This window comes from Protopterus annectens, chromosome 6.part0 (assembly GCF_019279795.1).
Source record: "Protopterus annectens isolate FY-2018-M chromosome 6.part0, PAN1.0, whole genome shotgun sequence".
NCBI classification, from domain to species: domain Eukaryota; kingdom Metazoa; phylum Chordata; order Ceratodontiformes; family Protopteridae; genus Protopterus; species Protopterus annectens.
In genome coordinates this window covers 227,132,902-227,159,841 of record NC_056737.1, presented here as the reverse complement: position 1 = coordinate 227,159,841, position 26,940 = coordinate 227,132,902, and the positions used below count along the sequence as shown (strand labels likewise).

General features: G+C 38.2%; 1 protein-coding gene across 1 annotated transcript in view; it reads left to right on the top strand.

Annotated features, from left to right (window-relative positions):
- The window catches only part of LOC122803807 (extracellular calcium-sensing receptor-like), a 267,399-nt gene that overhangs the window by 101,996 nt on the left and 138,463 nt on the right, over nucleotides 1-26,940 (top strand). The window contains exon 3 of the mRNA XM_044073493.1: nucleotides 6,586-7,416. Within this exon, the coding sequence (XP_043929428.1) occupies nucleotides 6,586-7,416 (831 nt within the window). The remainder of the gene's footprint in view (nucleotides 1-6,585; nucleotides 7,417-26,940) is intronic.

The window sequence follows — 26,940 nt, the reverse complement described above, 5'->3', positions numbered from 1 at the left end:
TACCCAAAACAGTGCAATTATAACAGTGCCATAGCAAACAGAACCCATGCATATATGGAATGGCATTCTGGGTTGCAACAACATGCCAATTAGTGGTATGTCAGGCAAGCAATAAAATGATTATTCAACAGGGAATATTACTATGCTTACAGTTTAAACAATGATAAACCAAATGGAACAATGGTCCCAACAGTAGGGGCTTGTTTAGGAACATACCCATGTTGATTTCAGTGTGAGTGTTGAATCAGTTGAGTGGTGGGGAAAGAAACAGATTCAATTGACAACTGATATCAAGTATATTTGTCAGTACACTATTATTCACTACTCTACATTCTGACCACACTTACACTCTACCTGTCTATCTGGGCCATGGGGCTGCTACAGCAGACCAATAGCTGTAGATATCAACAGAGCAATTGTACCCTTATTTTAGTTATACACATCATACCTGTTTCTATATCAATTTCTTTACCTATGGGCCTGTGTAGATGAATTGTGCACACATTACATTGCTGTTTCTACACATATTTCAGATTCACATATTAGTTGAAGGCCCTGGAGTATGTGTTGGGCTTTTCACATACATCTACTGTGACATTCTCTGTGTGCAGGTTTCTTGGAAACTGGGGAAACTATCTGTGACAGCGTGACACTTGAGGCGCTTGTCTGGGCCAGATGGCAGAGTGTGGATGTCTAGCTTGCATCTATTTGTAGGACTGGGGCTGATCAACACAGCAATTGTCCACCTTTCATAGTTATACACATCATACTAGTATTTCTATTCAGATTTCTTTACCTGTGTGCCCTATATGGAAAATGTATGTGTTGCAGTACATTATTTTTTTTATTCAGATTGCAGTTTACAACTGTAGAACCAGGCTGAGATGTTAGTGGCAGTCCCTGAATTTGAACCATGGTATGTGTACAAAATTGAACTACAGGCCTAATCCTTATCAGACTGAGCTACTGGGGAGCTGTTGTGTGTTTGTGGAATTTCTATCTAGTGCATATTTTTGTGCACAGTACTTTTATTATGACATGTTGCATTATTTGTTTCCCATTTTCATACAAATTATGCATACACAACAGACAAAGGTGTCACTGTTTGTGAAATGTGCACATTAGATGGATTGCACATTTGACTGTTTTACAACTACATACTGCAATTTAGATTCCTGAGTACACAGTGTAGGTTTTAAGTCTGCACCTGTTAGCCTTATACATTTTTCAGTACATTCACAGCTACATATGGCTGAAATTGAAAGGGTAACACAGGACAATGCTGGCAGACAAACAAGTAAAACACATTCTGATGGGAATATGTACTGTTGTGTTTTTTTCAGTTATTTGACATGCCCATTCTAAAGTATACAGACAAGTAGTGCCAAATCAGTTCACCTCAGTTAATGCATTTTGCAGGACCTACGCTTTTCTATTTTTCAGGTCCAATTTAAGCGGTCCAAGTGAGTGTTTAGGATCACCTTTATTAGTTTTGACATACATATCTGTGTACAACTCAGAAATCCACAATTACCATTCCTGTATGATCTGCACAGGGGAATGCTTTTCATTTCTAACTGTTACAGTAGCCCTGACGTGGCACTTTCTTGGCAGGTTCACTCAGATACACATTCATACATATTCTAATATTCCTCTCCTGCATATTGTATCTTGTTTGCTACTGATATCTGTATTACACAGCAGCTGGAAATACTCCATTGTAACACTGGCAGCCTGACACAGGCCTATATTCCTGACTTTTACAGCACAATAATAAATACAGGCAGGACTACCATTACTATAATTTTGATTTCTTACTGCTAATAGTAGGGGGTATTCTGTACTCACCATACTGCCAATGCAGCTGAGCCAGTTGCTGGGCATGAGCCTCAACATTCTGGGACCTCTTCACAGCAGCTGTGTGGGGAGACATCACACATTAATCACACCTGCACAGTCACAAGTTGAACTTTTTCCATACTTGGAGATACATAACACTGCATACTTGCAGACAGGTGGGACATCCTGCGTTTGGGCTTCTTGGATACACTGGTCCAAGAGAGCACCCCTCCTCCACTTCAGGTCATTATGGTGGTGATGTACCTGCTGACCACTCCAGGGTATGCCAGCGGCACTGGTGAGATCATGTGCAAGCTGGTCCCAGGCCTCCGTTTTGTACTGCGAGTCCTGGTACTGGGCCTGCAGCAACCTGCCATCATGGTTTTTAACTAGGAGCCCAACAATGACCCTGGACTCCTGGATGCCCCAACTTTGCGCTCAGAAGCAAACACCTTCACCAAAGCCAGACATTTTGGTCCTGCTATGAGCAATCCCAAATGGTTATGGCTGTATTCCCAAATGATCGGTTTAAATAGGGCAGTTTTCCCGCACTTTTTCCTAATTGGCCAGTTTTAATATGCTGAATTATTCTTAGCTCTGTGCAAATCCACATAGCAATGCTTGGACCAGCTAAGCAGAGCTGAAAGCAGGTAAGCAATGCTTACACTAGCAAAGCATTGCTTAAATCTATTTTTTCATTAAATTTATAAATTGTTTTTTACATTTATATTTTTCATATTCCCACCCCTACTGTGCTCTACGTGAGCCATATGATTAACATCTATCAGTCAATTTCCTTAAAATTTATTAAATAGTTTGCCAGAGGGGGGATTTGAACCGAGCATGTTATACATGCTATACCATGCCAGTACCACTATGCTACAGTGGCTTGATGATGTTTTCGATCACAGTAGCACTGATCTATCATTTTCAGGATTTCAGCTAGGCTAAGCCTAGCGGCTCCCCGCGCAAACAAGCTGCACACCGCTTAAATTTCAGATTTATTTGATGAAAAAAAATACATTTTTTTAATTTCTATTGCTTTCCTCTTGCCCTACTGCTTCCATGCATGTAGGGCAAGAGTGCTTACATTTGGGGGTGTACACATGAAGGCTGATGTCTTCTTGGTGTTTGTGGGGTTTTTTCAGTGTCTGCAGACACTGAAATGTTAGCTACATATATTTTATTGTCTGTGGACACTCATTTACTATATAATATTAGAGCCAGGCTCTAATATTATATAAATTGACACTCATCTGTGTTGGAAAGTGTCATATGGCACTTTCTAAGCAAAAGGGATGTATTACATGTGCAGGCACTGCTGACACATGCCCTCTGCGCTGGCTCATGGTTCATGTCCGTTTAGATCAGATAGCAGCACACCTTCATGCATATACAAGGTGTGCTGCTATTCTAAACGGACACAAACTACCATGCAAGAATAGCCTTATTCTTGCACGGAGCTTTGTGAATCCTGGGGAACGTAAGGAATTTTATAATGCTAACCACTACTACATTAGGTCTGAACTAAGTCATTGGAAATTGAAGGGAGTATTTTGGTGAAAACTATGCTGAAACTAATAGGGATACTTTTTATTCCAAGTTGGATGACACAATAAGTAGATATGTACCAAAAAAGAACAAGGTTAGACAGAAAAGATGTAACTGGACCATAGTGCTATAACAAAATAAAATTCTACATAAACCGATTATTAAAAACTGTTGCTGTAAGGGAGTTGAGAAATTGTCCGTCAGAAAGAAGGTTATTGACAAACATGTATGCTAAAAATAAATTTAGAAGGATACTGTTGTATAAAAAAAGAAAACATTAACATGCGTTGGCCACAAGTGGTGCAGAAAATATAAAAGCATTCTAAAGATATGTGAAAGAGGGCACTGAGTAACAACACAAAACTCATTTGCCTTACAGGTGGTGAATACATACTAAGAAAGTGTCTGACTTATTTGCAAAATCTTTCTCACAAACTTTTTCAGTATGCTGCTTTTCTGTGTCTAACCTAGATATTACTGTGGGATGCCCTTGTGAACAATTCCACTTTAACTGTTTGCTTGAGGCAGTAAGTAAAATTAACAAACATACACCACTGGGTCCAGGAAACATAACTGTTTTTTTTTTCCTGAAAGAATGAAGGATCAGATTTTTTTCATTAGTATTGTTGTCTCAGCAGATATAACATTATGCATTTAAACCTAACATTTGTATGCAGGCTTTCATTACACCTACTCATAAAGGTAAGGGTGCTACTGAAGTTGCAGACAGCAGACCTATTACCCTTTCTAGCATCATGTGGAAATGTTATGAGAGGAGACTGATTAGAAGTATGCAGACAAGTGACATGTCATAGTATGACATCACTCAACATAGTTTCACCCACTGAAGATGGTGTGGCACCAATTTACTGACCTTTTATTTAGATCTGGCTACTACAGATGATGTAAAAATTCCTGTGGACTTTGTGATCCTGGATTTGGTGAGACCATATGACTCAATACTACACAGGGCAGTTACTGAAGAACTCCTCATCAAGAAACAAAATCTATATTTTATTCTGTGGATTATAACTGGTTATACGATAGGAAAGTTATGATAATCCTAAAGGGAGTGATTATTCTTTCTGAAGTGAGCTGTGGTGCCCTCACAGATCTCAATTGTTGCTGTTCCTATTTTATACATTTTTTGTCATCAAAACCTGTAAGTTGTAAGTGCTGGGCGTCACCAGTAATGCCAAAGATGGCTTATATGGTTGCAACACTAGATGGTCAGAAGATAAGAAAATGTATGGATGAGTTATTTATATTAGCTAGCAAAACTCTGGTAGCATTCATTAGCAAAAAATGCGAAGTAATGCATATGAGCTCCAAGAATATTGGTTGTCCATAGACAGTAACTAATGTGATTACCTCAGTCTGCTCAAACATTAAGGCTCTAGGTCTTACTGTTTATGACAAATTAGATAGGAGTACAAATATAATTTTGTTAATCAGAAAATGTGTTTTTGTCTATTAAGGTTAATTCCGTATGCTATCTCCTCCAGACATAACATTTTGCTCCCATTATTTAAAGGCCTAGTATGAGCTGTTTTAGAATATAGGGTGTTTTTGTCCTTATTGTAATAAGAATATAGTGAAGTTGGAGTGTGCACAGAAATATATCACTAAACAGATTCTGGATGTGTCTTGTGTCTGAGTGTGTGTGTGTGTGTGTGTGTGTGTGTGTGTGTGTGTGTGTGTGTGTGTGTGTGTGTGAGAGAGAGCATGTGTGTCTGCATGTAGCTGCATGATTACGACTGTTTGGGTGCCTATATGACCTTCTGGATGTCTATGGAAGTGTATGTTTTTGTAAGTTAACCCTACTCTTATGCCTTTGTTTGGTGGTTAATAGATATTAATTTAATCTGTACAATATACATTTCAAAACCATGCAGGGATGTCACTTAATGTTTAAATATGATTTCTGCAATAAAAGCATATATTGTATGTAGCCAAGCAAGAAAGTCACTTATTTTAAATGCTGACAGCATTGTGAGATTGTAGAGGAAGATCTGCTGTACATGTTTTTGCAATGGAAAATTCATTACCTTAAATCAGAAGCCTGCTTTTTCAGTTCTTTCAAACCATAACTGTGACTCTACAAAATAGTTATAGTGCATTAGCTCACTAGGCCACTCAGCTCTATGACACTTATGAAACTTTTGAAGGGTTCAGCCCTTCCTAAAGTGTTCTTAGTCTCCCTCAAAAAAGCAGAATCATGTTCACTGTTTATCTTGATGAAGCACTTTTCTGCAGTGTGCAAAAGATATTCTGTGAGCATGCAAATAAATTTTCTTTAATTTAGTTGAAGATTCTGCAACAGATTTGTGAAAACTGGTGTCATTTTGATTTAGTTTTCTGAAGAATCCTGTAAAATAATTATAATCAATCCCAAGATAATAGAACCTCAGAAGTTTTATTTATATATATGGGTCTACTTCTATTTGTCGAAAACTCACTTTGTCGACAAACAGAAAGTCGAGACCACTTATGTGAAAGTGCACTTCAATGAAAGTGTACTTTCGTGAAAGCCGATTCGCCAAAGCATGGTACAGTGGGGATAAGGAAATATATCCTTTCTCCCACTGTAGTGCGATCTTGAAGTTAGTATATTTAAGTAGAGGGGGTGCAGGGGGGTTTGCCCCCATGCAAAAGTATGTTTGTATTACTTATTTTATATGTTTTCCAATTCAGTGAATCGGCTTTCACAAATGTGCACTTTCGTTGAAGTGCACTTTCGCTTAAGTGGGCTCGACTTTCTGTTTCTCGACAAAGTGAGTGTTCGACAAACAGAAGTCGATCCCATATTATATATATATATATATATATATATATATATATATATATATATATATATATATTTAGTTTGGGTGTTTGGTAGGTTACTGTTTCAGGTCTATAGTTTCAGGTAATTGAGAGTTAGGTAGTCTGTGCTAAACATATAACAGTATATCCTCTTTGACCTGCACTAATAATGGTGTTGACATATTCACCAGTATTTATACAAAAATCACTATAACTGCTTTAAAACCCAGTTGCAATCAACCATCAGAACTGTGCATCTAGAAAAAGACTTTTGCTCATTAAAATGATCTAATCAGTAGAGCTTGATTAATAATGTTATTAAAATAAATGACAGAGTGCAGTGTCAGAACAAATTACCATTCTAAAACAAATTTGAAATATTCCCTCCAGATAAGTTATGCAGCAACTGTTATGGCTTTAAGTGACAAGAAACAGTTTCCATCTTTTGTCAGAACAATTCCAATGGATCTCTTCCACTCGACTTGTATAACCCACTTAGTCCTATATTTTGGTTGGACATGGGTCGGGATTGTTTCTGACAGCAGTGACTATGGCCTGCAAGGCAGCCTTAAAGTAAAAGAAGAACTTGTCAAAGCTGGGGCTTGTATTGCTTTTTCTGAAACAATGCCTGCAGTGTACTCTGAGAAGAAGATTCAGTACATAAGTGAAACAATTAGAAAATCTTCTGCAAATGTGGTAGTGATCTATTCAGTTGATGTTGATATCTATCCTGTCATGGAAGTGATTGCACTTAATAATGTCACAGGAAAAATCTGGATAGCCAGTGATGGCTGGGCAGAGTCTTCCCTCTTTTCTAAAAATGAGTTTTTGAGAACATTACAAGGAACGCTTTGCATTCTGGTGAGAAAAGGAGACATATCAGGATTCAGAGAATATATTTACAGTCTTAATCCTTATAGGAATCCAGATGACATATTTCTGAAAAACTTCTGGGAACTTGTTTTTAACTGTAAGGTGCAGATCCCAGATAAAACTAATAAGAACTTGACCAAAGAATCAAATGTCTGTGTAGGAGATGAAACACTGCAGGGCATGACGCTGGATTTTTTCAAACTGACTGATTTAAGAAATACATACAATGTCTACAATGCTCTTTACTCCATTGCCCATGCATTACATGATATGATTTCATGCAGACATGGAGAAGGCCCATTTGAAAATGGCACATGTGCATTAATATATGATTTCCAGCCATGGCAGGTAACAGTTCAACATTATGGAAATGGAAATTCATTGAGTATAGCTTACCACTGTAATCTGATGCCATTAAGTTGTAAAAGAAGCAAATCTACCATTTTCTCTACAGTTGTCTCTTTAGTATATATTGTATGCCAGGTATAAAATGCATCATAAGTTCACTATGTATTTATTTGATGGGTGTTAAGTGTCATATCTGTAAGGAAAAATGCATTTCTTTATTTGGAAGAGGGAAATATTGTCTACAAGTCATTGTTCTGTCACATTGCAGACCTTGATAAATATTGTACTTAAGCTGTATGAAACACAAGCATCATACTCTGTCCACAACTATACAAAAAACAATGACTTCTAATCAACAGATCATAACAAAATTCAGTGAATACCATTGCAATGAATACAGTTTGTTGAAATACACTAAATACAGCCAAAATCACATAAAGTTTTTTTTTTTTTTTTTTGTGGAGATCTGACCTCTACACAATACCTCTGTGCAAGAAAAGTACCCCTATATCCCAATATCCCACACACTAATGAAATTAACTCCCAGGTCATCAAATGTTGGGTAATTTGCTATTTTTATTATGTGATAATTTCAGAAATGTGGAGTCATGGAGTTATTATAAGCCAACTCTAAATTGCTGAACTATAACTCAATGACTGTCAACTACTTCCACATTAAATGTGATATTCTAAATGACATAATGCTGTTAGAATGAAACAGAAAATACTGCAACATAGTTACATCCAGTATTTGCATTGTGATAAGAAGACATAATTAAAATGTTCAGGATGACATCTTTAGCATGTAAGTCAGACACTGCATTGTGTTAATCAGCCATTGTCAGGTAATCAGTTTAACGTCAAATCATCCCTTAGTAAAAGCTGCAGCTTTATTTTTACACAGATATTAAACAGCATTTTCACTCTGATTAACAAACAGGCAGGCTGCATACTTCAATAAGGGAATGCAAGCATTTTTATAAACAGGTAACTTAAGACAACCTACAATAACATCATTGTTTTATTTACAAATGAGAGACAAATGGTGGTGTCAATCTTTATCAGAAAGGATGGTCTGAAAATTTCTTCTCTTGTGCTCATTCTATAACCAGGCAATGAACTTATGCAGTATTAGTGAAGCAAAATGTTCCATTTAATGCATACTGCATGTGCAAAAATATGTAGGAAAGGGATCCTTGATTAGAGTCAGCATGAACTGCATCTTCTCACATTTCATGATGCATCAGGACCTGCACTGCACATTCAGTACAAATTGAAGGCTCAAAATATCAAACAAAATGGCTCAGGGTACAGAAAGGTGCAGAAAAATAAACTGTAGACAGGAACAAAACTGCACCAATCTTGCACTCACCAAAAATCATTTATTAATAGAACAAAAAAGACATAAGCGCTTTCGCGATAACTCCTATCGCTTCATCAGACAAATGAATTACAAAAAATTTCAATGTATATATTATTTTAAAACAGTCAGCTGACACACTTAAGCCAATCACAAGACATCCAACACTTAAAAATCTAAGACAATTAAAAATGTTGAAAAAAAATCAATAATAGCATCGTGATTAAAACCATAGTAATCTTGTCAATTGAATGGATATGAAAGCAACATTTAAAGATTTTTAAAAATGTGTTTTCAAAGAATAAATAATGTAGAATAATACTACTAATAATATTATGCACATCATCTGCTAAGAATGCTTAAGATGGCGTGACTTCAAAAAAGGTTTGAGAGACGTGGTCCCATTCAAACCTGAGGCCTTTCAGCATTGAGCATAAGAATCCATTTCTGCTCGGCACTTTCGGTGTTATTCTCAATATCACCCCCTCTTATATTGGAGTGTATATCTTGAAAAGCTAAAAATCTGAAAGTATGTGTATGATCTGTCTGACTCACATGATTAGCTAGGGCATTGCTCTCTTTTTGGTTGTTTATATCTGTTTTATGCTCAAGGATCCTATCCTTTAGCATCCTATTCATTTTGCCCACATAATATGCATGACATGTTTGACAGATCGAAAAATAGACTACATTGGTCATACGACAATCAACATAACTTGAACATCTGATCGTAAAATGTCGTGTAGAATGTACATAAACTGTGCTAGTATAAATGTACTGCCATGCAGTACATCGTCTGTAGGGAAAGGTACCAGTTTGCATAGAAGGAATAGGTCTAACTACACTCATTTTATTACAAAAATATTGCAAAATGCAAACTGGTACCTTTCCCTGCAGATGATATACTGCATGTCACTACATTTATACTAGCACAAGTTTCTAAAATCTTAAGATAACCTATAGTATTATCAGGTTCCTATCATATGATCAAAATCTTACAACTTTGAATCATTAAAGAACGAACTTTAATGATCAAAGTTGTAAAACCTCGAAGAATATAACGAAGATCGCCATAGAGCTTGGAAAGGGAAGATTTCTCTTTGCTGCACTGTAGTGCGATCTCGGAGTTGGTATATTTAAGTAGCAGGGGGTGTGGGGGATGCATAGAACTTTTTTTTTTACTCTTTTTACTTTTTTTTTTTTTTTTGTGTGTGTGTGTTCAAAGTTCCTGCTACACCAGCTTTATTGGATGCATTATATTCACTTTTGAAAATAGTCTTACCACTTCTTGTTTCAGAATCTCTTGATGACAGTAGAAAAGTAATCCTGTAATGTCTCATATTTTAATTTAAAGTTCTTGATGTGTACTCCTAAACAAGTTTAATGCAATAAAAAATCAATAAATCTTAATATAATTAGGCCTAATCTGTGGTTAAATCTTTTGAGAGATGCATGCCAGTTTCCTTAGCAATGTACACATCCCCTTGTTTCTAAACTGTGGTCAGATGTCTCTAATTTCTCACTTTATTTCCTTTACGTGAACACTCTTTGTTCTTTATCTGAATAACATTTTCAAACTACTTCTTAATCATGTCAATAAGCTAGTACCTAGGATCTTTTTGTGACATTTCTCCTTAAGAAAATTTGGAAAATCATCATAAAATAATTGGATGCAAATGTAATTCTTTAACGTCTTATAACTTTAGAAATAATTTTTGCTTGGAAAACTTCATGTGTATGTTCAAATATTCTGTATGTAATTTATGGAATCATTCAAAAGTATGCAAGTGTATTCAGCAATCTACTTGTGATCACAATGTACTAACTATAAATGTTAATACTTTAGTTCTTCTAAAAATGTGCTATGAATTAGCAATGTATATTAGTTAAAAGCATTTTCTCCTTACTCATTGTGTCAACTGATTTAGCACATTTCCTTTGTTATAATTGGGTAACTATACTCTGTGATGTCATAAGCCTCTAAATTTCTATTTAATGTGGAGTTCATATAGCTACCAAATACATTAATGCACTTATTTGCAATATGTGCATGTTTGTCAGTTTGTAACCCATTCAACTCGGTTTAATAACATGGTTGGTTTTAGTAAAACAATTTATATATTTATAACAATATTTATTAATTTGGTTGTTGGCTAGTCGTTATTCAGAATGTTTTTTTTCTTTTTATTCAATATTATCCTAAAGATAGTCTAATTCCTTACACTTTAGCCCTATTTCTGTTGGTAGGATACTTTTTGTATACTCTTGAGACCTTTTTTGTATAGGTTTCATAATTTACCAGACCACTAAAATGGTAGTTTAAAGCTAGTGAGTTTTTGAGAACTGCCAGAACAAGTTTTACTGGCAGCATCTGATAACAATGTCTCAAGTTCCAAAAAGCCCAAGTCAACTACTAAATTATATTTAATTACAGTTAATGCTGTTTGTATAGCCACATATTTTATTAATATCAAGTAGACTAAAATATTGTTTTTGACAGCACCTAGTGTGAGATGTGTATTTACATGTAATATTAAATCTAAGAGAAAAATAGCTAAAAGATACCTTTGGTGGTTGAATATTAATTTTTCCAATAAGGACCACATAATTTGTTAAGATTACATTTTGTATAGTACTACTTCTGGTGAGTTCTTTGAGCAGTTGGAGAAATGCCTTTTAGCAAAGATAGTCTAAATGTTATTGTTCTAAACTGGAAACTGAACTCCAATTTTTTTCTAGACAATGTTTGGATAATTTAAGTTCCCCTAGCAGTAATACCCTAGGGTATGATGAAAATTAACATTTGTTCTTTATGAGTGCCTCGTGTTTAGATCTATTCCTACAAAATAATATTATAAAAATAATTCAGATTTTTTTGCAACCCTCTACATCCACAACCAAGGTATCTAATGTTATATTAGTCAAAATCAACTTGGCTTGAAGCAACTCACACATCAGTAGGAATAATTATCCTTAGCATTTGCCCTCCTTTAGATACTCAAATTTAGCATTGCCAGGGAAGATGAAATAACTCAAATCCCAAGCTTCAATAATAGAAATAACAGATAATTTCTTGTATTGTGATATAGAGCATGATTCATGAGGCTTTATTCCTAAGCTTCTAATGTACATTTTGTATGCTCTTACAGATGGATAAGATATTTGGATAGTGTTAGTGTAAAGGCCACATGGGTACAGTTAATTAAAAAGGTAAGTAGATGACTATTAATTAGGCTAAATGTGTAGACTGCCTCTCGTGCTCAAATTCAGTCTATTAATAAAAATTCTTTTACCCCAACAAAATATTTTCCAATAACTAAAAAATACTTGTAAGTGTTACATATAGCCATGAGTTATACAGGACAGCCTTAGTACAGGCATAGTCATTTCAACTTGGGGATGGCATTATTTCACAAAGGGTTACTTTTAGATTTTTGGATTCAAGTAACTGTAAGATATCCAGAATGTAGTTCTTCATGTGGTTTAAAGGTGGTGCCCTTAAATCATTATAATAGCATATATTTCTACCCTTTTTAAACACACATTTGGAAATTAAACCCAATTTATCACAAAGAGCAAGGGCTTGAAATGGTATTTTTCAATTCTTAATAATAAGTTTCTTAACCTTAACTCTTTGGTCCCCATTAGAAATAATCATGCCCCATTCATATTTATTGCAGTCTATGTCATCTTTCTTGTCAGGACCTATTATTGGTTTTAGTTCCCAATTTTGTGTTTAAAAATGGTAGACGTATTAAGAATATTATTAAATCACATAGTCAAGATTGAACTGAATACAGAATGATTAAATGTGGGTCCTGTGGGCAATATAGATTAATATGTGATGCAACAAAAATTAATATAACCTCTTTTTCTAGAACTATTAAAATAATGGCAAATACAATTGCAATTCTAAAGGAGTGGTATATGTAGCCCCCTGCTTGTCTTGTTCAGGTAGGGGGGACAGAACATCAGCTTAGGGCATGTATTTATGAACATTTATATGCTATCAAAAATGTGATGATACTAATGCACTAGCTAGTCACTCTAAGTTGTGCATTAATTTTAAGAAATTTTTATTCTATGTATTAGAACGAGTTCCTCATTGTGACAGTGGTAGTGACTGGAGGGCAAGGCTGGTATGGACAGAGTTATACTGGCAAATTCAATATAATGCTACCCAACCTTCCTGGATTTAATACTAAAGTGTTGCTTAAATATTTATTAACTTTAAAGGCAAGCTGTTTGCAATTTATGTGTATATTTTGCAGGCACTGCTTTTGCTAAAAATAAATTATTATCTTCTGTTAATAATTGTGCATTTGTGATATAGAAGTTTTTAAAAAATGTTTATTGCATATGTTTTTGTTACTGCAAGATTGTTTTACTAATTGATTGTTTTCTGTTGGATAACATGAGTCACATGGTAACCTTTTTTTAAAATATTTGTGATCGGTAAGTATGTCTTATTCTGATAACATTCTTGCTTTATTTATATAAACAAAAGAGCTACATTTACATATTAAATAGTAAACTACTGGGTCTGACTACTTGCTGGTGTCTTATCTGGGAATTTATAAATGTAACCACTGTCCATACTACATGTGAATGCAAATTCGAATCCAGAGTTCAAAACTCCCCATTGTACTTATCTGCCTGCTTACTGTTACATGTGTTTGTTTTGGAAAAGTTACAGAGGTGCCAATTTTGGAATTTTCCAGTTCTCAGCAACGCAATAAAATAAGTTGCTTTCTCTTGTGTTCAGACCTCAGACAATCCTCCATCACAGCCAGAGTTGTCTCTATGCAATATAAAGGCACTGGTGAGTCAACATTTGTTTTCCTCTAAAAAGAAATGAGCATCCCTTTACCAGATGTGGATTTGTGCTTCCTTTTCTTCATTTACTGCAGCTCTATTCATCTCCAAAATTCATTTTGAGGTTCAGTTTTGATGATTCTTTAGCACACCCATCTCCAGAGGCTGACTCAGCATTATTGGCTAATCGATATAGAGTCAAAAGATTCCTGAGTATAAAAATGGCAACTTTATTTTTAAATAGATATTAGGCACCATTTTCACATTGATTGCAAACAAGCAGGTTAAATATCGACTCTTACTAAAAGCAGGAAATGCCATCATTTTTATGAACAGTTAACTATAGACAACCTTTATGAGATCACTCTGTATAATTTACAAATGTAGGGCAAATGGCTTTATTATGAATTATCAAAAAGGATTGACTGAAGAGTTCTTGTCTTATGCATATTCTATAACTAGGCACATTAACTCATGCTGTATTAGGTAGCCAAAATGATCTATGCATGCTGCATGTGCTAACACAACTAGGACAACAATTCTTGATTAGTATCAGTATAAATGCTTCTTCTCACTTTTCTTGATGCTTCAGGACCTGTGCTGTCCATTTAGTACAAACGGAAAGATACATAGTTAGAAAAACACATATTAAAATATAGATACACATAATATGCCCTTGGCCAATATATTTTGGCTGTCTAAGAACACTGGTAAGAATGCCTTCTGAACATAAACACAACAGCAAGGACTTCAACCCCAAACTGTAAACAAATTGTTCTCCTTTGTACCAAATGTGCTGAATAAAGAATATTAGAGTGAGTCATTCAGAGCATATATACCAGATGCATATAGTCAGTTCTATTAAAAGCTCAACTTTTGTTTTACACTCCAGAGTGAGTTGGGATCAGGTAATTTACAAAATAAAGGGTCTTAAAACCAAATATACTGTTAGACAGTGATGTGCAAACAAAATGTCATGATGAACTTCAACCCAGAAATATAAAAGATCTAAAATAAAAGCTAAGCATGCAAGAATAAAGTTGTGGCTATGAACTAGAGGAAGGTAAATGAAATTTCCTTTTTCAAAAATAAAAATATTTGGGACACAGAGATTTAAACATGTATTTGCTTCATCTAACTGCTAGGAGAAAATGGTAAACTTAATTTTGGATGACTGAACTCTTGGGTATCTGCAGGCCAATGGAACACAGAGCCAAGGCATGATTTGCATCAGGCATATTATGCATTCACATATAAATCATACACACACACACACACACACACACACACACACACACACACACACACACACGCACACACACGCACATGCACACGCGCACACACACACACACACACACACACACACACACACACACACACACACACACACACACACACATGCACGCACATGAGCACACACACACAAGAAATGATCTTGAGTACGTTTAATATACAATATTTTTAACTACTGGCCTGCAAATTCATCTACAAATTTAGTAATTATTTTCCTTTTACACAAGCAGTTAGCCTTTAATGTGCACATTTTATACCTGTTTGTCTCCTCTCTCATCTTTTAAATGCTGCCTTAATATCTATATATGAAAAACTGAAATTACAGGAACTACACATTACTTATATTTTTCAGATATTCTGCAAAATATGGAATATTTCTGTGGTATTTTTTTGAAAATAAGTTATATGCCTGTGGCTTCTCTCTCCTGATTTACTATTGCCTGAGATATATACATTACAGTTTAGTTTTCCTCATCCTAGCAGCTATTAAACATTCCAAACAAGCCAGTGATTTCTGCATGCTTTTTCTTCTTTGTTTTTGGTGTTTTGCATTTAAAATTGTCCACTCCACCTCCCTACAGAGTGGACAAAAAACTTATACTGCCCATCAGTGATCCTTCATCTTCTTTACTCTGTTTCCAGACTTGGGTTGCCAGCAGCACAGATGGATGGATAGAAAGCCTCTGTAAGAGTCTACCTTTTTGTTAGTCAATAAATGAAAAATGTTATACTAAACAAAAATATTAACTTACAAGTTTTATAACATGATCATAGCTGACATATCTGGTTCTGGAGACTTCTGAGCTATGAGTTGACATAATGCATCCGAAATTATCCAAGTGCAACTAACTATGGGCAAATCCGCAATCCAAATTGTAGCTTGCTACAGATCCCCCACCATGCCCCAGGATTCCCACTCCTGATTTCTTGATACTCTGGAAAATATTAGGGTACAACCTAACACCCTAATAATGGGCGATTTCAACTACCCCACCATTAAATGGGAAAACTACTCATGTATCAAATCTTTTGCTCAACGTTTTCTGGAATTCATAAATTCCAATGCCTTGGATCAACTTATCCACACTCCTGTCAGGGGCAACAATATCTAAGACCTGGTCATTACCAACACGGGCAGCCAGTGTTTCACACCAGATGTCAATTCCTCGTTGGTCAGATCCGACCACAAGCTAATCACCCTAGACATCCACACCCCACCACCCCCACCCCATTAGGGAAACCACCGTAAAAAAATTCTCCAAAGCCAACTTCACACTTCTTAAGACAGAAGTGGCAAACTTCACAACACCCATGCAGATGGACAATAGAGGTACAATTGCTGAATCCTACACAAATGCACTTTATAAGCACTTACATGAGTGCATGGATTGTGCATTTCCTAACAGAACCAAGATGCTATCCCCCCAAAAAAGGAAGCCAATCTGGTGGTCCCCTGCCAAAAACAAACTCTACAACAGAAGAAAGAAACTGTTGCAAAAAAGAGTAAAATCCCATGATTGGAGGAACTCCCTCGTCAGCCTCAGTAAGAAGCTGCGATCCCTCATAAAATCCTCCAAAGCTAGTTACAAAAACAAAATCACCACTGATTCTAAAGACAACCACAAAGCATTATATAACTATGTCAAGAATCTCAATGGCAACACTCAGATCTGCTCTGAGTTACAGCACAATGGCACTAAATATACAGAACCAACTGATATTGCCAACATCCTGGCAGATAGGTTCAGTGCTAACTTTACCCCCTCTCACCCCCTAAAGGGCCCATCTCTATACTGGAAGAGTGCAAAGTTCCTGTAATCACGGCTGCACAGGTAAAAACCACACTCTCCAAAGCTAAGAACACAGCATCCATGGGACCTGACAACATCCCAGGCTGCGTTCTACACGAACTATAGAATTAACTGGCACCCCACCTAAGTACCATGTTCAGTCATGGCCTTACCTCAGTCTTTGTGTCCACTGAATGGCGCATAGTGACGGTCATCCCACTCCACAAAGGGGGAGTCAACACTGACCCTGGGAACTACCACCCCATTAGCTTTATAAGCCTGGTCTGCAAGGCTATGGAATGTATCATCATGGAGCTTATAAACAATGACATTGGTAATCTCCAAACTCTGGACCCCACCCAATTTTGGTCTGTAAAAGGCAGATCATGTCTTCTAAACCTGATAGACTTATTTGAAGTGGTCACCAAAGCCATAGATGAGGGTAAGGTGGTTCACACAGCCTATCTAGATCTTGCCAAGGCGTTTGACACCATCCCCCACTCTGGAATTATAGATAAACTCACTAAACTAGGTATAAATCCCTATGTCACAAGATGGGTTGCCAACTGACTCACTGACAGAACCCACACTGTGAAAGTAGCAGACTCCATATCCGACTTTAGACCAGTGACAAGTGGAGTACCACAGGGTTCATTCCTGGGTCCTCTCCTGTTTGGTATCTACTTCTCTGAAGTACAGGCTAACACAGAAGGGCTTTGACTAATGAAGTTTGCAGATGACTGCAAATTAGGAGCCATAATCGAAACCTCCTAATGATGTGGACATCTTACAAAAGGGCCTCACTGAGACAGATGCTGGTGTCAAAGTCATAGCCTCAATCTTAATGTCAAAACGTGCATTGTCATCCCTTTTAGTAAAAACTCTGTACCCATGAACTACCACATAGGCGGTAGTCTACTTAACATTGAAAGTATGATAAAAGACCTTTGGACACAGGTGGACAGTAGTCTCTCCTTTGATAATCACATCACCACAGTAGTCAGGAAATTCTTCTACGTGGCACACCTCATCACAAAAGGTTTCTCATCCTGGAAAAAAAGAGGTCATTGTTCCCCTCTACTCGTCACTCATTAGACCCATTATAGAGTACAGTGCTCCTTTTGGTATGTACTTCACAAGACATCTACAACAACTGGAAAGGACACAGAAATACCTCACAAAGAGGATTACTGGCCTCAAACAGATGCCCTATGCAGACAATCTCAAAAAACTCCAGCTTTACTCCATCGCATATCGCCTATTCAGAGGGGATCTCTGCCTAACATGCAAAGCTATGTCAAACCCAGAGCTGTTGGACCTGCTCCACTTAAAGAAATCCCAATCCTTCCAAGCTACACGCTCTAGGGATCTAAAACTTGTCACCACAATAAACAGAGCATGCTGGAGGGATAGATTCTTGTCCCAGAGACTTCCCATACTCTGGAACAAACTACCTATCTATATCAAACAAAGCTCCTCATTAGCACTCTTCAAGAAAAATTTTGATGATTGGATGGGAGACAGGAAATTCACCCCGGGGATCACTTCTGTGGCTCTGCTCGACAGGTGCACAGGAAAATAATTTTCTTGGGTAGCGAAAGCCAGGGTACCTTTTTAGCTAGGCATATATAGGCCCTAGGGCCAATAGCCTAGTACCTACCTATTAACCTATGAACCTATGTAATAAGTATCTAAGATTAATGCATGACTAAATTAAGATGAATTACATAAAAAGCATGTATGGTAGACATTTTCAAAACTGCAGGCAGAATGAATAAGCATTGTCAAATCTTGTTAAAATTTAAATTAGCTATTTGTAGTTTATGAAGACTAAGAGTAGTAGGAATGTACTTAATAGTTAAAAGAGAAACTTGCACTTGAACTAAAAATGCATGCATAAACATTTATTAAATCAATGTTTCATCATCCTTTGTTCATTTTAGACTTCAAATTTAAAGTTTTATTCAACCCTACTATTTTTAGGGATCCTCTATGTGTCCCTGAGCCACAGTGCCTGAAAAATCATTTGCTCAATTATGTTACGGCAAATCAAGTAATTGCCTGATATAACTGCAAACTGTTAGGGAGAGTTTCTCCTTTCTGCAAAGTTGTGTGACTGTAGAGTTGGTAGGTATAATGTTTGAAGTTGTAAGGGGTTTGACTCATGGTGTAGGAGGTACATGCGAATTGCCCCCAGCAAAAACACATTTTCATCTGCTCTATTACATGTAATTTGCAGCTTTTCATGTATTATGACAAAGGATGTGAAATGTGAAAGATCAATAACATAGTCAACATCTCTCATAGAAGAAGTACTTTTGGCTTACTAATAACACTTGACAAAAGTTTTCTTTTTGGTCATGTATATTTTCTAAGTTCAGTTTTCAACATGAATTGACAGGGCTTGCTCTCCTTATTTCATTATCTAATAAATATTCATATGCATAGTAAGCATTTTCCAGGTTTTATATACTTAATATGTATTTATAAATGGTTTGCATTTTCTGAATTTGGATTTTACATATATATATCTCAGTTTACGTTGTGTCATGTTATTTCTGTCTGTGGTTTTAAAAGTGTTCATTCACATTAAAGTAACCAATTCAAAGAAGTTACATTCTAATGTAACAGAAGTACTACCCGATTATTATTTTCAGTATTTTTCTAATATTTATTAGGTGGCATGTTGCATATGTTTTTCCATAATGTGCTCAGCTATCTTTAGGTAATCTTTTAGCCTTTAGCTGACTTCTGACTTTTTTCTGTGTCAAAATTACCACCTCTGAATCTAACAGTGCCAAAGCAACTAATTTGCTTATTCAGAAACTATAATATGTTATTCCTGTAATAGTCCTAATTTCCAACCAAAATATCATAGGATCATAGGATCATACGAAGTTACTAGGCTACTGGCCCTGAGGCCCTTATAAGCCTAGCAAGAGTTTAGCCCATGTTTAGACAAGTAAGCACCCAAAGCCCCTGTCCAGCAGGGGCACAGGTGGAATCCCAGGGGTGTATTTTCTGTATCCCATCCAATTATCCAGGTTGCGCTTGAAAAGGGATAATGAGGTACTCTGCTTAACGTGGAGAGGGAGTCTATTCCACAGATGGGGGAGTCTGTCTTTCCCGCCAACAAGTCCTGTTGATGTCACAGATCAGGTTGAGGTCATGCGTATGGGTTACTTGAGTGGAGCTTGACTTGCGGATACGCAGCAGTCCCATCAGGTGGGGTCTGAGATTGCTTTGTATGCCAGACATAGGTCACCTCTGAGGAGTCTGTATGAAACTGAGTAGAGGGATAGGGCTTTTAGCCTATCTGTGTAGGGTAGATGTTTGAGGTCCTGGATTCCTCTAGTGAGGAACCTCTATGGTCACTCCAGCTGCTGCATGTGCTTTGCGAGGTACATGCCGAAGGGAGCATTGTACTCAATAACTGGCCTTATAAGGGAAGAATACAGGGATAGAGGTCACCTCTGAGGAGTCTGTATGAAACTGAGTAGAGGGACAGGGCTTTTAGCCTATCTGTGTAGGGTAGATGTTTGAGGTCCTGGATTCCTCTAGTGAGGAACCTCTATGGTCACTCCAGCTGCTGCATATGCTTTGCGAGGTACATGCCGAAGGGAGCATTGTACTCAATAATTGGCCTTATAAGGGAAGAATACAGGGATGTTATGACCTCCTTGTCCCTGTATGAGATACCCATACTTATGAGGTGGGCCATGTACAAAGCTTTCCGGACAACAGAAGAAACATGGTAGTCAAAAGTCAGGTAGCTATTAATCTTGGTGCCCAAATCCCTCACAACTGATTGCATGCTTAGGACATTGTTATTAATGTGATAATATGTGGGGACATCACTCTCCCCAAAGGGGATGATGATGCATTTTTGAGAGAGTTTATCTATTATGCCTGAGTGGGGAATAGTGTTGAAGGCTTTGGCCAGGTAAAGGTAGGCAGTGTGCACCGTCTTTCCCTTGTCCATGGCTTTGGTGAATGTCTTAAAGAAGTCAACCAGATTTAACAGACATGACCTCCCCTTGACAAAGACAAACTGTGTGGGGTTGAGTGTTTGGAGGTTGCCAGTGTCCCTGTTAATGAGGTCCATGATAATCCATTCCATAGCCTTGCGGATCAGGCTAGTTAGGCTGATGGGTCTATACTGATGGGGGACAGAGGGTGAAGTTTTTGCTGAATCTGTCAGCCAGTAGGTTGGCTATATCTACAGCATTTGTGTATGTGGTGTCCTTGACCACCAGTTCTGAACAGATCTGGGTGCTTCCTTTAAGATTGCGGACATATGTGAAGAAGGCCTTATGATTGTTTCTAGTAAATGTGGCCAATTTGGACTTGAAGTTGGCTTTAGAGGATTTCACTAGTGTTCTTATTTGCTTAAAAGACATGTTGCATGAGTGCTCGTGTAACATTTAGGTAGGTCTAAATGACAATTTCTCCTTCTAGAAAAGTTGCATGGCTACAAATTACAGCATGCACCTCCCTAATACTGTATTCCCTCACCTTTAAACTCCAGCATTTAGACTATTGACATGTTTAGTGCACAGACTGTCTAAAAGGGCCTTTACTTTCTTCCCCAGGACTAACATTATGTTAGCACTAAATAAAATGCATTAGCAAAGTGGTCCCAGCAAACTGAAACTTGCTTCTCAAAATGAATCTAAGTGTACAAAATTACTAGAGCACCACAGAAATATCTGTGATTGCCATTTCATTTGAAATAATGGATAAATACACCAGTGTAGAAAACCCATACTTTCTTTATGTTTACACATTCCTAACATACTGTATGTACAGGCTCAGGCAAAACTGTTGAAAATATGTTAAATAAAACAAAACACTAATGGAATGAGTGATTTTGGCTTAACAATTAATAAGATTTCCTCAGAGTAAAGTGCTACAGTGTTTGGTAAACTTAAATACTAAAGTATCAGCCAATCATGAGGCAGAAATTAGCATAGAGTGAACTGATTACATCACTTAGGTTCAAAATTAAAGTGCCGTCGCTGTTCAGTAATAAATAAAAATAAATATATGTGAAAATGACGCCATCTGTACAAAAAATATATTGAATATATATCACTTCCAAAAATAGTACTATCATCACCCGCTCTGATCACACCAAACTCCTGGGTGTAGAAATTGACAAAAACCTACAGGTTGATATTCACATTTCACAAACCATCAAAAAATCCATACAAAAATGGGAACACTATATAGACACAAAAACTTTCTCTCAAAACAAGCGAGAATCTCCCTAGCCCAAACTCATCTATTGTCCACTCTAATCCTTGTGGCACCAATCCTTACCCATATCAGAAAACATGATCTTGCTAGACTTGTGACATGTTACAACAAAATTGCCAAGTTCGCTAATAACTGTACCTTCAGAATCCATCACTGTCAGGCTACATGAATGTGTTCATTTAAATCAAATTCTGAAAGGGCTTTGGGTATGGAAATGCCCCAGTAGAGTGGAGTTCAATTCATCATTCCATTTTGAACTGGTAAAACTTTTTAATGATACTGGGCTAACATTGTTAAAATGAATAATTAGGGAGAATAAGCATAAAAATCAATGTACTGGATAACGAGATTAAGGATTACAATGAAGCCTTAACAGTTGACTTATTGTTTACTTCTGTGAAAGAGCAGTATCATTTTATTTTTAACAAAGTGGAAAATGCCATTGAAGTTAATAAGGCTCAAAAATCTCATAAAGTAGAGAGCAACAATGCTGAATATCAGCAAGGGAGGACTTACTCTGTTTCAGGCCAGTGTCAGCCCTTTAGGTCTGATTCGATTAGGAGTAATGTGGCTGGATTACTTAAGGAGAGTGAGAATGAAGGGGACCAGGGCATTTTTTTGTATTTCGTCCCCCCCCCCCCATTCGAAGGTTGGAGAGGCTAGCAATCATCACAACTACTTGAACCATGGACTCAATGCCGATCTGAAACTCCAATGGAGGGACAGTTGCATGAACAATCGGGGCAGGGGCAGATACGAAATGAGATACATTGCATATGTGGTTGTGATGTTAAATGTGATCATACAGCTGTTGATTCTTTTAAGGTTTATAATTTGACTGATGTTGAAATTTCTGACGCTTCCATGTCTGTTTTTAAAAAAGGTTTTAGCTTCATTCCAAGTTTTAAGTTGGACATTGTCGATGCTGTTATACAATTGAAACTTTTTTTCCAGAAATTTGAATCTTAAGATGCTGTATTCTGAAAAAGTTCCAACACCTTATTATGAAGATGGTTCCCTTAAGAGGAAAATCACTTATATTCCACTCCCTAACCCTTAGGTCAATGTGTTTGAAAACGTATATGAGGGTCAATTTAGAAACATACATAAACAAAAAGGTTTATAGGTTCATAGGTTCATACTAGGCTATCTGCCCTGGGGCATTTATAAGCCTAGCCCGAGTGTGTTTGGCTTTCACCACCCTTTGATTTGAGTTTACTGTGCCCTTTTTTAAGGTTAGTTTACTGTGCCTCTGTCTAGTAGTGACACAGAAGTAATCCCCGGGGTAAACCTATGATCCCCCATCCACTCATCAAGATTCCACTTGAAGAGAGTCAGTGAGGGGCTCTGCCTAACATGGACTGGGATTCTATTCCAGAGCGAAGGGAGCCTCTGGGTTATGAATCTGTCCCTCCAGAATGTTCTATTTATTTCTGTGCTGAGGTTCAAGTCCCTCGAGCACGTGGCTCTAAGGGATTAGGATTTTCTGAGGTGGAGCATGTCCATTAATTCTGGGTTGGATATAGCTTTATATGTCAGGCATAGATCGCCTCGAAGTAGACGGTATGCAACTGAGTAGAGCTGGAGTTTTTTTAACCGAGCAGCATATGGCATCTGTTTGAGTCCCTTGATCCTCTTTGTGAGGTACTTTTGGGGTCTTTCTAGTTGCTGCAGGTGTCGGGTAAGGTACATCCCAAAAGGGGCATTGTATTCTATTATGGGCCTGATGAGGGATGAATAAAGGGGCATGATGACCTCCCTTGATCTAGATGTGAATTCTTTCATGATAAGGTGGGCTATGTAGAAGGTCTTTCTAACCACTTTGGCAATGTGGTTGTCAAAGGAGAGATTACTATCAACTTGGGTCCCCAGGTCCCTAATTACTTCCTCTGTACTTAATGGGTTACCACCTATGTGATAATTTGTGGGCACTTTGTTTTTGCCAAAGGGTATGACAATACACTTTTTGACATTTAGCTTTAGACCATGGCTCTGGCACCAGTTATCCATCTCTGTGAGACCTTTTTGAAGGATGCTCGTGTCAGCTGGAGAGTCAATTATGGCACCCAGTTTGCAGTCATCTGCGAACTTGGTCAGCCACAGTCCTCCTGTGTTAGCCTGTACCTCGGAAAAATATATACCGAACAAGAGAGGTCCCGGGACTGAGCCTTGTGGGACACCACTTGTAACTGGTTTCAAGTCTGACATGGCTCCAGCAACTCTGACTCTGTGGGTTCTGTCTTTCAGCCAGTATGCAACCCATCTTGTGACATAGAGGTTTATATTTAAGCTGGATAGCGTATCTATGATGCCCAAGTGGGGTATTGTGTCAAAAGCCTTCGTGAGGTCCAGATAGGCTGTGTGGACTACCTTCCCTTCATCTATGGCCTTGGTGACTGTTTCAAAGAAGTCGACCAGGTTCAAGAGCCAGGATCTGCCCTTGACAAAGCTGAATTGGGTAGGATCTAGTGTCTGTAGGTCCCCATTGTCTTTGTTTATGAGTTCCATGATGATCCTCTCCATAGCCTTGCAGACTAGGCTAGTCAAGCTTATGGGGCGATAGTTTCCAGGGTCCGTCGAGGCACCACTTTTGTGGAGAGGGACCACTGTTGCTGTACGCCATTCTTTGGGCACATATCCTGTTGTAAGGCTGAGATTGTACAGCAGTTTTACGTGAGGGTTTAGTTCCCCTTGGAGTTCATGTAGGATGCAACCTGGGACACTGTCTGGTCCCATTGAAGCAGTGATTTTTGCTTTGGAGAGGGCGGCTTCCACCTGAGCATCTGAGATGTTAGGGAGGCTGCACTCTGCTGGGATAGATATTTGCTCTTTTGGGGGGAGGGGGGGGAGTTTGCACTAAACCTGTCTGCCAGGAGGTTGGCAATGTCTGTGGGTTCAGTGTATTGATTGTCTTTAGTGTCCTGCGCAATTTTTCTCTCGAAGCTGGCCTTGGAGGATTTTATGAGAGATCGTAATTTTTTGCTAGTACTGATCAAAGATGCCTTCCCTTTTAGGGATTTTGCTCTATCATGTAGTAGCTTCCTCCTTCTGTTGTACAGCTTATTTATGGCTGGGGTCCACCAGACTGGACGCCTGCCTTTGGACGATTGGGTCTTGGTTTTGTTTGGGATAGCATGATCTATGCATTCCTTGAGGTGTCCATAGAATGCGTTTACATAGGATTCTGCAGTTTGGGCCATAGTTTCCACTGGCCTGGGGGCCTTGAAGGATTCCACCTCGGTTTTGAGAAGTGTGAAGTTTGCTTTTGAGAAGTTTTTCACTGTGGTTTTCTGGGCTGGAGGTGGGGTCGGGTTGTGGATATCCAGTGGAGCATAGAGTTCCCATGTTGGTAATGATCAGGTTGAGTATGTTTTCCCCTCTTGTGGGAATGGTGACTAGTTGTTCCATAGCATTTGAGTTTATAAATTCCAGGAACCTTTGGGCTAGGGTGTTGGGGCTTGAGTAATGCTCCAAGTCTATGTTTGGGTAGTAGAAGTCACCCAGTATAATGGTGTTTGGAGAGATCTTCATGTTCCCCAATATTTTCTGGAAAGCCGAGTGGGATTCCTGATTTTGAGAGGGTGGTCTGTAGCATGCTATAAACTGAAAAGCAGTTTTGCCCACTGTTAGTTGCACATGGATGGTCTCCGATGCCTCGTGCAATGCCACTAACCTGGAGGTGTGGGTATCCTTGATAAATATGGATACTCCCCCTCCTTTTCTGGTTCGGTCCGAGATTTGGGGCTGAAAAGCATGATATGAGGTATAACCTGGTAGTGCTGGGGTGCTCTCTGGAGCCTTCAACCAGGTTTCTGTCACTGCACAGGTATCGATGTTTTCCATACTGAGGGGAGCTTTGAGTGCGTGCATCTTGAGGTTTAGACTTCTGGCGTTTAGCAGCATTATCCTTAGTTTCTTTTTCATTGTGTTGCCTATGGAGGTGGGTTTATCTTTTGAGCTTTGCCTAAAAAAGGCACTATGAGGGTGGCAAGAGCCTTTGCCAATATCCGAAAGCCCAGGGGTGACAGGTGCAAGCCGTTCATAGCAAAGCAACGCGACTTGTCGAGCATGTTATCCCAGGCTAACAGACACTGGATCCCCTTTGAATGACACCAACATTTTAGACAATTGTTAAAATCGATCATTTTGTCTTTGTATTGCGGCATCATTCTAGGTGAGGGTAAGATGCTGCTCAAGGTCAGGGTCATACCGGCCTGGGATACATGATCAGAGAGCTCCTCTATGTCTCTTTTCATGTAGTCGAGGGAGGTACATCTCAGGTCATTCACACCAGCATGTACTATGACTGAGTCATATGTGTACTTGCTTTGGAGTGACCTGAGTGCTTGCGTTATGTGGCAGATCCTAATGCCCGACAGGCAGCTCACTGTGACCTTCTCTTTGTTCTGTCTGGTGAGCGGAACATCGGTGTGTCTGACTATAGAATCACCTATTACGAGTGTATCAGGTGTGTTATTCAGCCTTAAGGGCTGTGACTGTTTGGCACACTGACTTTGTGAGCTATGTGTTACACGTGTTTTGTTTTGGGGTAGCGTTTGCTTGGATGTCTTCTTTGGAGGTCTCTGCTGCTTAGGCAGATTTTTATTTAGAGCCTCCGAGTATGTTTTTGTGTGTTTATGTGTTTGGTTTGCTGTTGTGGTAGGACTATGTGAGACTGGATTTGTGTTGTGTGAGGTTACCTTCTCCTCCTGACTGGTTTCATCAGTTCTGAGTTGAGAGAGCTCAGCCTCCAGTTTGGCTATATGGTTGCATCTCTCACATATATTTGAACCTGTTTGGAGGAGGAGAGGGTTGTCCATGTACATGAGACAGTTGTAACATTACCTCAAGATTCCCAGATTCACTAGCTGGACTGGAGAGGAAACCATTAACTGACCTTTGGACATGCTAGAGTAGTATAGGGAACTCCTTTATCACTGAATTAAAAAGGACCAATAGGGGACAAGGTAATCGTAGAGAGTATATGAGGATGTAGTGCTTTTAGTT